This window comes from Symphalangus syndactylus, chromosome 4, assembly GCF_028878055.3.
Source record: "Symphalangus syndactylus isolate Jambi chromosome 4, NHGRI_mSymSyn1-v2.1_pri, whole genome shotgun sequence".
Lineage (NCBI taxonomy): Eukaryota > Metazoa > Chordata > Mammalia > Primates > Hylobatidae > Symphalangus > Symphalangus syndactylus.
The window spans coordinates 55,148,300-55,162,134 of record NC_072426.2 but is presented as its reverse complement, the minus strand read 5'-3'; the positions used below and the strand labels follow the sequence as shown (position 1 = coordinate 55,162,134).

The 13,835-nt window shown below is 36.9% G+C and overlaps 1 protein-coding gene and 1 long non-coding RNA gene across 3 annotated transcripts in view; one reads left to right on the top strand and one right to left on the bottom strand.

Annotated features, from left to right (window-relative positions):
• Positions 1-657: 657 nt before the first annotated feature.
• The window catches only part of LOC129480682 (uncharacterized), a 65,210-nt gene continuing 52,032 nt past the window's right edge, over positions 658-13,835 (top strand). The window contains exons 1-4 of the long non-coding RNA XR_010120494.1: positions 658-1,348; positions 1,448-1,520; positions 6,515-6,620; positions 7,583-11,046. This is a non-coding gene — a long non-coding RNA (uncharacterized lncRNA). The remainder of the gene's footprint in view (positions 1,349-1,447; positions 1,521-6,514; positions 6,621-7,582; positions 11,047-13,835) is intronic.
• Positions 10,856-13,835, bottom strand: part of PDE5A (phosphodiesterase 5A) — a 132,924-nt gene continuing 129,944 nt past the window's right edge. For both annotated transcript variants that reach the window (XM_055274713.2, XM_055274714.2), the window contains exon 21: positions 10,856-11,880. In XM_055274713.2, coding sequence (XP_055130688.1) covers positions 11,743-11,880 — 138 coding nt within the window. In that variant the 3' untranslated portion in view covers positions 10,856-11,742. The remainder of the gene's footprint in view (positions 11,881-13,835) is intronic.

Here is a 13,835-nt window from a genome sequence, read left to right as displayed (position 1 = left end):
ATATACCCAAAGGAATATAAATCATTCTATTATAAAGATACATGCACGTGTATGTTCATTGCATCACTATTCACAACAGCAAAGACGTGGAATCAACCCAAATGCCCATCAATGATAGACTGGATTAAGAAAATGTGGTGCATATACACCATGGAATACTATGAAGCTATAAAAAGGAATGAGATCATGTCCTTTGTAGGGACATGGATGAAGCTAGAAGCTGTTATTCTCTGCAAACTAATGCAGGAACAGAAAACCAAACACCGTAAGTGGGAGCTGAACAATGAGAACACATGGACACAAGGAGGGGAACAGCACACACTGGGGCCTGTCGTGGGAGGGTGCTGGGAGGAGAGCATTAGGGAAAAGAGCTAATGCATGCTGGGCTTAATACCTAGATGATGGGTTGATAGGTGCAGCAAATCACCATGGCATACATTTACCTATGTAACAAACCTGCACATCCTGCACATGTACCCCGGAACTTAAAAGAAAATGTAGAAAAACGAGTAGAGAAGAGCGATTTACATACTTCATTTTCCAATTAGTGCATGTGAAAATAATTCATCTTGGTAGTAGTGTCCAGATACTATCTCTTCCTATTTAGGTCCAGGAACAGTCTGCTTGTGTTTTTTATTGTCAAATGTGTTGTTCCCTAATTTCATCTCTCACTGGGAGAAAAAGAATAACAATACTCATACTCATAATGCTGTGGCTCTTTAGAACCTGTTTATATGAAAATAATATAGATCTTGCCTCTGCAGTTCCCTAATACCATTCACTGATGTTGTTTATATTATTCGTGATGCTGTTTCATCCATTGTGTTGCCTGTGAATATTGGTTTCCAATGACTAAAGGTTTGTTAGTGTGCTTTGTTGATGGTCATCACAAATGCAGGTGTTCCATGGTGTAGGAAGAAAAAAATGGGAATGATAATTTCTGGTCATGTTAAATTTATTTTTCAGAATTTTATAACTTAGAAACACATCTTTCAGTTTTACTTTTCTTGAACTCATTAGATCATATTCACTGCATTCCTAAAATGTGATCCCTTTCAATGTTGACCTCTCTTCTGTCCCCTATTCCCCCATACAGCCACCAGCAGAAAGGAGAGATGAGTAAGAATGTTCTCATTGGCACAAGGAATGTTTGTCCCTAGAATGGCACAGCTTAAGACAGAACTAGGAAATCGCAGATTTACCACATTGATCAGAGGCAGGAGAAGGCTTGATTGGAAAAGCCCATTGGTGTTGCTAATCAACAATCTAGAAAGCCCTTAGAGGGCAGGCATAGTTAACCTCAGAAAACTCCGTGACATTGGCTAGTGTGCTTTGTGGAGGGAGTCAGGTAAGTAAGGGGTTTGGAGAACATGTTTAGGTTCAGGAACATTCTGCACTTAAATGGGCTAATTCTCACCCTCTGCTTCAATCCCCATCCCTTCTACAGGTTAGATCTTGGGACAGCCCACATACCTAGACAAACTTAGGCTTTCCAGCTTGCACTGGACCAGGGTGGAAAGGTAAGGAAAAGAAACACATCTGCAACATTTTACTGCTTTTTTTTAGATCAACTTCACCCATTTAAGGAGTGTGGACTGATGGCTATCACACTACAAACAGACTGGGTTGAGTTAGAGGTGGAGAAAGAGGCTGAGAATGTCACTTTAGGGGTGCTCCTCCATATGGAGTCACAGGAGTGAGGAATCAATGATTTCTCCCAACTGCTTCAAGCAAATAGATCTATTGTGTGAATTTCTTGGGGATCTGATCTTAGTCTTGTGACTTCTGACTTCTTACATGGTGATTGTTTCCTCATGTGTCTTGAAATTATGAATTAAGAATTTTTCTTAAGTAGTGTAATTTCTGTGGAAATTTGATGGGTCTGTTTGAGGATGTGATATTCCAAAGACATTCTGCCTTTGCTTTTGCCAGATATACAGAGGACATTACTGGCCTGAGACTTCTTTTTGTGCTTACAATTTAATGTGGGTAGTTCTAGATCATATTCAAACTCAAATTTGTGTGACTATGAGGATAAACCTGATGTAAATTTTTTGTTAACCAGGGCCCAGATTCAGACAGACATGCTTCCTTTTGTTTCCCTGTGAATCTGAGTGGGTTCTTGCCTCCCCGTCTCACACATATTCATTGAGGATGTAGCTCTTCAGAGGTTTCAGCCTTACTTGGAGGGCCATTCCTTAAAGGCTTCCTGGGCTCTCAAGACCACGTTTCCTGTGTGAAAGTTGTCTGTACCAAAATAGAGTCACTTATGTCAAACCGTAAGGAAAGAGAGCTGGGAGACCATGAAGGGAGGACCTTCTTACATGTTTGCATGATAACAGAAACTATCACAACAGATTGTCAAAACCACAACCTTGTACAAAGATTACATCTATAAGGATGCCTGCCTAGCAGCTGCCTGTCCACTAATGAACTGATGCCACTCTTGTTATTAATCCTTGTAGCCAAAGATATTGTTTCAAAACAACGAATGTAACCTCCTTTGTTTTGCCTTTATTTTCATATTGTTTTGAATTATGTGTAAGTAATAATATAATTTCTGGGTTATTCCAAATTCCCTTTTGTAAGTTATCCTTAAGTTATTTCGCACACTGCTAAGTTTAATTTAACCTTGCTAGTTTTGTTTAATAGGTTAAAAGGAATTAAATTGGTTTTAAAATAAATTATGCTGTGAATAATAAAAACGCTAATAGGAAATATATTCCATTAAAAAAACCCCTTGTCTTCTTTGCTTCTCTGGATGCACCTATGGCCCTCTATAGCATGGGTATCTGATTACAATCCCCTGCTATTACCAGATAAACTCTGATCTGGAAGCCAGTCTCTCTGCTGTTTATTTTAGGTTGACACCAGCTGGGGTGGGCATTAAACCCTTTATGACAGAGGTCTGCAAATTGTCCCAGGTCTGTTATAGCATCAGCTTACATGCTTTCTACTTGGATATTTAATTAGCTTTGTTTTGGCCTCTGGGAATTTCCCTTACTTTCTTAAGAGCTATGTCAAAGGATATTTGCTTTATTTTATAAAACATAAGTATATAATATTTATACTTTATAAATATACTTTTAATACTCATCATTCATAAGTATAATAATTTTGTAAGTATTTAAATAAGTAGTAGGAGATGTTTCAAGTTCTCTAGTCTGCTAGTTTTAGGTCTTCAGATATTCTAATTCTTCTGCCTGGAATGCTGTTTTCCCTTTTCACTTGACTAAACCAGAGGTCACATCCTTAAGGAAGCTGTGAGCCTCAAGTTTGAATTAAATACCCTCCACTCTTTACCCTCAGTGCATAGATCTAATGGCCTGTTTGCCCTGGTGTGTTTCCTCCACTAAACTGCAAGCTCTGTGAGCCCATGCCTATTTAGTGTACCCTAGCTTGACACTTAGTAGAGAACCAAATGTTTCTGAATGAATGCATGTCTTCTGTTGACTTGTTTGCTTATTATTATTTTTTTTAATCCTGCCTCTTGGCTTGAAGTTGTTTGTCTCCATAGATTTTTGGCCTTTAGCCTTTATGAATTTTCGTTGGTGCCTAGCAATAAAAGCTCCCACTGGGAGTAACTTCACACTGGTCATCAATTTATTAATGAAAGCCTGGCAACTAACTTGTTTTTCACAGTAGAAACAGAAACATATTTTTCTAAAAGCTTTTTTATTATTCAGTCAGTTTTTTCATAGTACGTTTCAGCTCTTGTTCAACCGAGGATTCTTTTAAAAATGCTATATTGATTTTTCTATTGCCCTTCACTAAAATTACCTTCTTCATTATAAAAAACTCAATTTTATGTCAAGTAAGAAACAATGGGAATCTATTCTTTTACTCCATAGGTATTTGTTGAGTCCCTTCAAAGTACAAGAAAGAATGCAGAGAGATGTTGGTAGTTCAGGAAGGCTGTGTAATTCAGGTGGGGCAGGGGAGAACTGAATGTTTCTCGAGAATGGAGCCAGAGTAGAAAAAGAGCAGCAGAGGTTCCAAAAAACAAAGTTACTAATGATGGGCACAGTCGTCTCCTCATCTTCCAAGGAGTGTTACTGATTTACTGATTCTTTTCTATAGGTTTTATTTTTAATTGACACCTGACAATTGTACATATTTATGGGATACAATGTGATATTTCCTTATCTATCTATCATCTATCTATCTATCTATCTATCTATCTATCTATCTATCTATCATCTATCATCTATCTGTCTATCATCTATCTATCTCTCATCATCTACCTATATATATAGCATAATGATCAAATCAGGGTAATTGTCTAATCCATCATCTCAAACATTTATCATTTCTTTGTGGTGAGAACATTCAAAATCCTCTCTTCTAGTTATTTGGAAATATAAAGTACAATATTGTTAACGATAGTCACCTTACTGTGCACTAGAACACCAGAACTTATTCCTCCCATCTATCTGTAATTTTCTGTTGACCAATCTCTTCCCCTTCCTGACCCCCAACCCCAGCCTTTGGTAACCATCTACAGTGTACTTCTATGAGATCGGTTTTTTTTTTGTTTTTTTTTTTTTGAGACGGAGTCTCGCTCTGTCACCCAGGCTGGAGTGCAGTGGCGCAATCTTGGCTCACTGCAAGCTCCGCCTCCCGGATTCACGCCATTCTCCTGCCTCAGCCTCTCCGAGTAGCTGGGACTACAGGCGCCCGCCACCACGCCGGCTAATTTTTTTTTTGTATTTTTAGTAGAGACGGGGTTTCACCGTGGTCTCCATCTCCTGACCTCGTGATCCGCCCACCTCAGCCTCCCAAAGTGCTGGGATTACAAGCGTGAGCCACTGCGCCCGGCCAAGATCGGTTTTTAAAAATTCCACAAATTAATGAGATTATGTGGTATTTGTCTTTTTGTGCCTGGCTTATTTCACTTAACATAATGTCTTCAGGTTCATTTATGTTGCCACAAATGACAGGATTTCATTCTTCTGAATGGCGAATAGTATTCCATTGTGTATATATACCACATTTTCCTTATTCATTCATCCTTTGATGGACAATTAGGGTGATTCCATATCTTGGCTATTGTTAATAGCTGCAATAAACATGGGAATGCAGGTATCTCTCTGAGATTATTTTATTTCTTTTGGATAAATACCCAGTAGTGGGATCGCTGGATCTACTTATTTGTTCTTTATTTAAAATTATTTTATTTTTTAGCGATAAAGGTCTCACTCTATCACTTAGGCTAGAGTGCAGTGGCTTGATCTTAGCTTACTGTAACCTTCAACCCCTGGGCTCAAGCAACCCTTCTGCCTCAGCCTCGAGTAGTTTGGACTAAAGGCGTGAGCCACCGTACCCAGCCAACTTACTTATTCTCATAGGCTCAGTAGAGCAACTTTAGTAGCTATTTCTATAGGCTTTTCTGGAGAGAGAGAGAAAGACAGACAGATAGAGAGCAGTTGTGGCTGAGGTAGAGTTGTTGACCACGTTTCATGGCAGATCAGTGAGACCAGAGAATTCCTGACTTTCAGAGCTGGGTGGTAAAGGGGGAAGTTTGCTTCTTACAGTTACATGCTGATTGGTGTCATATAAAGCCTTAAAACACTCCTATTGGGTAAGATAAAAATGATATGAAGTGAAAATGTGAAAAATAGCTTTGCAGGTAGTTAATATTGGGTATATTAAAGTTAGAAACTATTATGAAGGTTGCATGGTGGCCAACGCCTGTAATTTCGGCACTTTGGGAGGCCGAGGTGGGTGGATGGCTTGAGCCTAGGAGTTCGAGATGCTGTCTCTACAAAAAATGGGTGTGGTGGCATGGGCCTGTGATCCCAGCTACTTGGGAGACTAAGGTGGGAAGATCACTTGAGCCCAGGAGGCATAGGTTGCAGTGAGCCAAGATAGCATCACTGTACTCCTGCCTGGGCAACAGAGTGAGACCCTGTCTCAAAACAAAACAAAAAAACCCAAACCCTGTTATTTTAGTTCATGTTCAGTGTTTTTTTCTTTAGCTATGCAAGCCTGTCCCTCAGATTCCAGTTTAGGAAGAGGAATCCTAAAATTGGGATTGCCGTTAGATAACTGAAAGAACCAACTTAGTTCCTGTGGCTACTGCCTAAAATCCCTTTGTCCACCATAAACACACCTTTGCACAGGTGTGTGCACATGCACACAAACACACATACTTAAAATGAGGAAAGCCAGGAAGAGAAATCACATATGCTAGTCAGTCAGATTTTCTTTGATTAAAATAATCATGATTTTTATTCTATTTGTAACTTGTGGGTTTTTATTTTAAACAAATGGTTTGTGAACTGGAAACATGTTTTTCTGAGTTATAATCTGAATACAGCTTAAAACTGTAAAGAATATTTTCTTCAAGTTTTAAGTATTTCTTCTAATTTAATGTTATGTGCCTTAAGAATAGAAAATCATAGGCTGACATTTCCATATATCAAATGTAAGAATCCTTGTTTGCTAAGAATGCTACAGAACTAATAGCAACAAAGCAGGTTCAAGAGTTGTCAAATGTGTCCCTTTTCCATAGGAAGGGTAGATGTCTACCCAAATGGAATATTGAGTATCAGAGACTTCAAATGATAACTTATTGTTTGTCTGGAGAAAATCTTGAGGACATGATCACTGTACAAAAGGTAATAAGCAAGTCTTAAAAAAATTTTCCCCCTACCTTTTATTTTCTCTATTGATTTTTTCCATTTATTTTTCTTTAGCCACTAAAAATCATTGGTCAGAAAGGAAGATTACTTCTTTAAAGATAACTAAAACTCTGGCACTCTCTAGTGGTCAGAGAATCTAAAATATTGTTCTACATGAGCTTATACTTTACTTCTTCCTTTAGCTTTATGAATTAGACATAACCTAGATATTCTGCCCCACATGAAGACGGCTTGTCTAGTGGCAAAATAATGAAATCAGAAATTCTGCATTTACTCATACTTTCACACCTCTAGACTAGAAGCACTGAGATACAGTGGTGTTGGAGTCTGTGAAGGCATTTTCTTAGCTATTACCAGATGAACTAAATTAAGAAATGTTAACTGTAAAAACTCAGACAAACCAAACCTGCTGGGTGAGGGAATTCCTATCTCTAATGCTTCCAGATAGCCCATTTGGCTTGTAAGAGTGGACTTGAGACCTTTATAAATTTAAATTCAAAAAGAGAACTAAGGAATAGACCCTTGCTTTGCAACTAGACAGATCTGGGCTCAAATCCAGCTCGTGCCATTTGGCCAAGTATTCAGCTCCAAGCCTCAGCTCCTCATGGAGCATCAGGCTGGTAATAATCACCCTTCAAAGAGTCATTATTGACTTGAAGTGAGAAGGAGATGGAAAACATTGCCCCCAAATTGGCAGCAAGGAGTATTAATAAAAGGAAGACTATTAACTGAGAAGAGTCTAGGCTAAGGAAAGGATTACTTTTCTTCAGCTAATAGGATCACAGTTTAGCTTGATTAAAGTCTCTCAAACTATTGGGCCCATTCTCTCTGCCTAAAATCCAAACTCCCCTATTAATTCCCCACCCTTAAAATTCAGAGTCCCCTAATAATCACACAGTATTCATACCTACTTGTTCATTCTTTTTATTTTTACAAAGCATGGCAAAATGAGGAAACCACTGACAGGTGAAGAATCTGCATAATGGAAAACCACCTTGACCATCTCATGACTTTATACAGGAATCGGAGGTAAGTGTTCCTTTAAAGTGATTTTGTCATAAAAGAGTCATCTGAAATGACCCTCATGATGGAGGTAAGGAAAGTAATGAAATCAACATTCATGGTTATTTAAAATGACTTAAAAGCTAAGCATAATATACATAGTAACTCCTTTTCCTAGTATAAAAATAGTGCCAGAAACTATATTTGTTCAAATATATTGAAAAGGTATAAGAATACAAATAGATATTAACAGTGGCTAGTGATGCCTCATAAGGTTTTCTTTTCTTAAACTGTAATATAAATTTATATTTTCAACTATTTACATTGCTTTCAACAACATTCATTAAGACATGTTTATGCAGGCTTTTAGTAAGTATATGGAATGGTAAAGTGAGCTTTAATACTTTCTTCTTCACTCTCTGTAGTAGAGCAGAAGGGGTCCAAAACCATGCACAATTTAACAGTTCAGAAGAACTGTGTAATCTTTACCTGGCTAGCACATGGAAAAAATAAACTATATACAAGAATACAAAACTCCTAAAGTGTTCTTCAACTATCAACAGGTTAAGTGATTCATATTTGCAAAAAGACAGGATGTTTGTTCACTGGTAGATTCTTAGTAAGTTTCAGGTAAAGAACGTGCATAAAACATATGTTATCGATGAAAATGGAAGTGATGCAGTATACCCCACGTTCTCACGTTAAATCGGCAGTATCAGAAGCTAAGTCTCTTCTCCAGCACCTCCTTCAGGGACCGTGAGCTCCTTGAGGTCACTGCTCTGTCTCCACAGCAGAGCACAGTACCTAACATGTGGCAGGACTCAATAAAAGGTGGGTCAATGTATTTCTGACACAAAACAATTAAATTGTGCCACCTTATTTTGACTACAGTTGTTCATAAGAGAGGATAACGATGACATTTTGTATCCTCTCATATTAAATCAGTCTTGTAAACAAAAGACAATTGCTTGTGATGGCCTGTTAAGTTTTAGGAGTACAATCTGGTGAAAAACACAGAAAAAAACTGTAAATCAAATTGGAACAGGTCTAGTATGTATTTGCTATGCTGAAAATAAAGGCACTTTACTGCTAGGCAAGAATATATCTGTGACTGAACAGTTTTCTCCAAGAATCCAATATTTCCAGTATATTTTCATATACTTTCTTATCTCTAATACTCCTATTAAAGGAAACTATTATTCAAAATTAAGAGACAGTGGTGACAACATCATCATCCTGGATTTGTACCTTGAAGCAATGTACTCGATGAGCTCTAAATCTCACATTCACTAGTGATCTGCAAGTGAAGCTGAATAAATATATTCTCTTTGTTCAGTCTTGGAAACTCAACATTAGAAATGACACGTGGGAATAGATCACCTTCTCTCTAGACTAATATCCCATTTATGACAGTCGTCTCCACAGCCCATTGGGGCTTATAAAGTAGCTGCCTTCTGTGACATTCTGCTTGAAGACAAAGGCTTTGCCCAAACATAACTCCTTTTAAAAAAGCACAACTTGTTTAGGCACACAGAGGTAAAGTGACTTACACAAATCCACCCAGGATTGTGATTGGCATGGTCTAATCTACTGAAAAATATAAGGCCAGGCAATTATATAGATATCTTTTAACAAGTTAGTCAAATAGTGGGGACTTTTCTGACTAAAAATTGAAATTAAATGGTATGTTACTCTGTTATAACTAAACAAACAAAAAATCTAGAACAAGAACTTCTTGCTAGTTATGGGTAATGTAAATACAGAGTAAGGTGAAGGAGGACTGTATGTATATTTTTCCAACTTGAGAAGATATTAGAAAGGAAATTAAAAATTATTTGAACCAATTAACCAGCCCTAAAGAAGTACTCTGCTTTGTATGAACTAAAATATCCAACAAAGAAATAAAATAGGCATTGCCCAGCTTCTTTTAATGTCTCAACTAGTAAAGTAAAATAAACATTATTCAAAGGCAGACCAAACCATTTCTAATCTAAATATATCTTCTTGCTTATTAAAATGACACACATACAAAGCCTCTAAACACGATCTACCATGTCTTTAAAAAATTTCTCAGTGACACATACTAGAGGGGACCAAACTACTAAAGTATAAGTACATATTTTAGCATAACTGCTAAATCACAATGTAATAAAAAGGTTTATTAAAGATTGCTATTCTTTATACAATTTTTCTATACTAAGGATTTATGTATGCATGCATAAGTATACACCTGTATGTATATATAACTATTATTTTAGTGATAGTCTGTGTATTTTACACACCAGTGCCACCAAGGGGCAACCTTACAAATTTTATCTGTATGGCCAAAAAAAATAAAATATCCTAAAAATACAAGTATACAATACATTAAACAGTTGGTAACTTCCTAGATTAACCTTTACCAAATACAAAATAATGGCAATACAATGTGTTTTGCTTCTATTTTTTGTTTTTTTGCCAGAATGATAAAAATAAAACTGCATTGTCAAGATATTTGTACACACTCAGAATTTTAAAAACTTAAGGAACATACTGAATTTTAGGCAAAATTTAGGGGAATCGGGACATAGATGGAAAACACATTTTGGCGAAAGGTCCTTGAGAATGCTGCATTACTATGTCCCTAAGAAATTTTCTATCCAAATTAGTGATAGAAACTCAGATCAAATATCTTTTTTGTGGGTTGGAGGTAGAAGTTAACAAATCAAGCAAATCTCTCCTTCTACTCTCCCCAAATCCAAACATTCCTGCATATTTGAAACAAATTTTCCTTTCCTAGACCAGTTGCTTAATTCATTATCTACTTTTCCAATATTGAGTAAATGTATCTTTAGGGGCGCACATGTAGAATATTAATCCACTTAAATGGGCTCAAATTCTAAGAAAATATTAACTATACTAAATGTTATGGGAAGAAAATACATTGAATATGAGTTAAGGGCCAGTGTTTAGCATTCACATCCAGAATTCTCTGGATCTCAGCTGACTTGTCCTATACATCAAAATATGGCAATTTTTCAATCACAATACTGCTAAATGTTATTCAGGCATAAAGTTTCTTACCCACTGTTCCCTCAAATTCATTTTTGACCCTACTATTGGCAATAGCCCTTTGCTATTTATATAATTAAAACTTTTCTTTAAATTTCAATTGACAGGAAAAAGAGTCATTTTGTACTCTCTTATCTAGAATCATGTCTCACTTCAAGTCAACGCTACAATTGTCACTTTTATTTTGAAAAGGAAGCTCAGAAGGAAAAAAACTCTTAGATCTTCTAACAGAACATTTTTTCTTCACTGATAGACATCCAAGGCCATTCCATTTCTAGATCACACTTATCCCTCAATCAAGTCAGTGACTGGATCATCTCCTAAGGTTTCACCTGCTTTGCATCATCAGGTAGGTGAGATGAAAGTGATTTTATGGGTAGCCTTTAGAAAAATGTACTGCACTGAAGTGACAAAGTTCTCTCTTGCCTGTTCTCTCACAAAACAACAAATCAATTAACTAATGTTTTCTTTACAATACAGTTTCATAGGACTTTCCATTTGTTTCAGAATGCCTTAACTTTTTAAAAAAGACACTGTTGACAAATACAATTATTTCTCTTAAAATCCACTCAGCCAGCATTTTTCACTATCCTATAAAGGCTTTAAATGTCACAGAATGTATGATAATTTGCTCCTAACCTACTTTTGAAAAAGGAAAGATTCCAAACATTCTTGAAAAAATGGTAATTCAGAAAACACAAAAACCAATTATTTAAAATAATCCCCAAGCAAAAAAACCTCAGTGCAAGAATACTGCTTACACTTTGCAGTACACGAAATATCACAAACAATGCTTTTATCAATGTGCTGACAGTGGATGTTGTTGATCCTTTCAGTTCAGTAGCATAAAACAAATATACAAAAAATATGTAATAGTCCTCTAAAAACATTCATGCTATACTCTCAAAAGTTGTGCAAAAATAAAAATACAGCAGTGGCAAAGTATATACCAAATACAGACACTATACAGACAGTGTGTAAGAAACTAGGCATATTGCAGAACACACCATCTCTGTAAACTTCAACTCTGCATGAAATAGGCCACTCAGTTCCGCTTGGCCTGGCCGCTTTCCCCATTAATCAGCATCTTCTCCTGCTGTTCTGCAAGGGCCTGCCATTTCTGCCTGTTCTTTCTGCAGCCATCTAGCAAAGGGAAACAGTCCTCTGACACGTGGGTCAGGGCCTAAAGAGAAAAAAGAAAGCAAACAGCTAGAGGGAAGCCAGGAAATAAGCCCTCTCCCACAGGCCTGTTACAAAGGGCCACATCCCACACTCATTTCATGAGCAGACTCACTGTTGAAATTTTCACAAGCTGTGTGAGCACATACACATATCATTTACGCATGATTCTTCTAAAATACTACAGATAAGGAGTACATGCTGAGAGACAGAGCAAACACACACATTCCAAAATAACATTACTGTGCTAGGGAGACAGATCTGTGTGGAATCCACTTTTAGGGGAAAAAAGACGTTTTGTTTGGCTCTCCCTAAGTGTGACTGCATCAGGGAACTGCTTAGTTTTTGCATTTTCCTAGGGAATGGTTTCATACAATGTACTTAAATAGGCTTTTATCCAGGATTATATTATAATAAAGATTCATAATTCGGTGTGGCATTATTATGTACCAATTATAGTGCCATAAATATTTAGCCACAAGAATGTTCATTTTAGATTTCTTCCTAATAGTGAACCACTTAAAATGACAAATACCCAACAATAGGTTGTCACTGGAAAACCTCCCACAGAATAAAAAAAAAAAGAAACCTCACAGAAACAGATTTGATACATAAAATATGGATATAATGACATTATGGATTGCAAAAGGCAATTACTGAATTATTGTTAAATGAAAAGTATATGAAAATGTCATAAAGCATATAAATTGATATGTTATCTGTAGTTTTCTCTGGGTAGTGGATTGTAACTGGTTTTATTTTCCTTTTTGCTTCTCAGTAATTGTGATTTTTCTTTTTCTTCTTTTTTTTAGGGCAGGGTTCCACTCCCATTGCCCAGGCTGGAGTGCAGTGGCATGATCTTGGCTCACTGCAACCCCCTCCTCCCCTATTCAAGCAATTCTCCTGCCTCAGTCTTCTAAGTGGCTGGGACTACAAGCGCATGCCACCACACCTGGCTAATTTTTCTATTTTTTTTGTAGGGACGGGGTTTCACCATGTTGGCCAGGCTGGCCTCGAACTCCTGAGCTCAAGTGATCCACCTGCCTCAGCCTCCCAAAGTGCTGGGATTACAGGTGTAAGCCACCATGCCCAGCCTCTGATTTTTCTATAGTGAGAACATAACTATTTCTGTAATAATATTAAAAATACATGTCAGTATCACATAGAATTTTCAACAGCAGATTCAAATAAAATGAATCCTTGTATATATATAAATGAAGGATAACATCTATAATAGGTGATGTGATTACTATGTTGACTGTATTTACAGGGATGGAGAAAACTCAAAAGAGCCATTAGTATTTTTAATGGAGAAACTCTTAATCCAATCAATAAGAAAGCAACTGTTATGGAAAGAATGAGATGTCCAAGTGTTTGAAACAATGCTCTGAACACATTTCATACTTCTGAGGAAGAACTTTGAACAAAGGAGTAAACAAGTAGAATGCTGAGAAAAATAGGGAGACGACAGGGCACATGACACCTGTTTTTTTTTTTTTTCTCCATGGTTCTTTTGGTATCTCTCCTTCCTTTCCCTGTCAGCCACAGTTCTTTATTAATTCTTTTGATGGCGAGAACCCTGGAGTAAGAGTGAGAACTGGACTGTAGATGCACCTCTCCCACTAACCACCTGTTTAGAGCAAATAGTCTATCTCGTTGGGAGATGAACTTTACAAGTTCAATTACTAAATATGAAATATCTGGATTAGAATATTTCTAGTTTTTTTTTCTGGTCTTGACATTCTATGATAACTCCATGAAAAATGTTCTTTTTCCAAATAATTAAAACTTAAAACAGTTCCCTGTTTAAACTTTCAAAGACAAAGACAACCTCTTCTTTCTGCATTTGAGTCATAAACATCTAAACTAATAAATTAGATGTTTTAGGGAGAGTCTATTTGCCTACAATAACCACCCCCTCTCCAAAAGCCAAGCCAGCAGATACGTGGAAATGGGAAC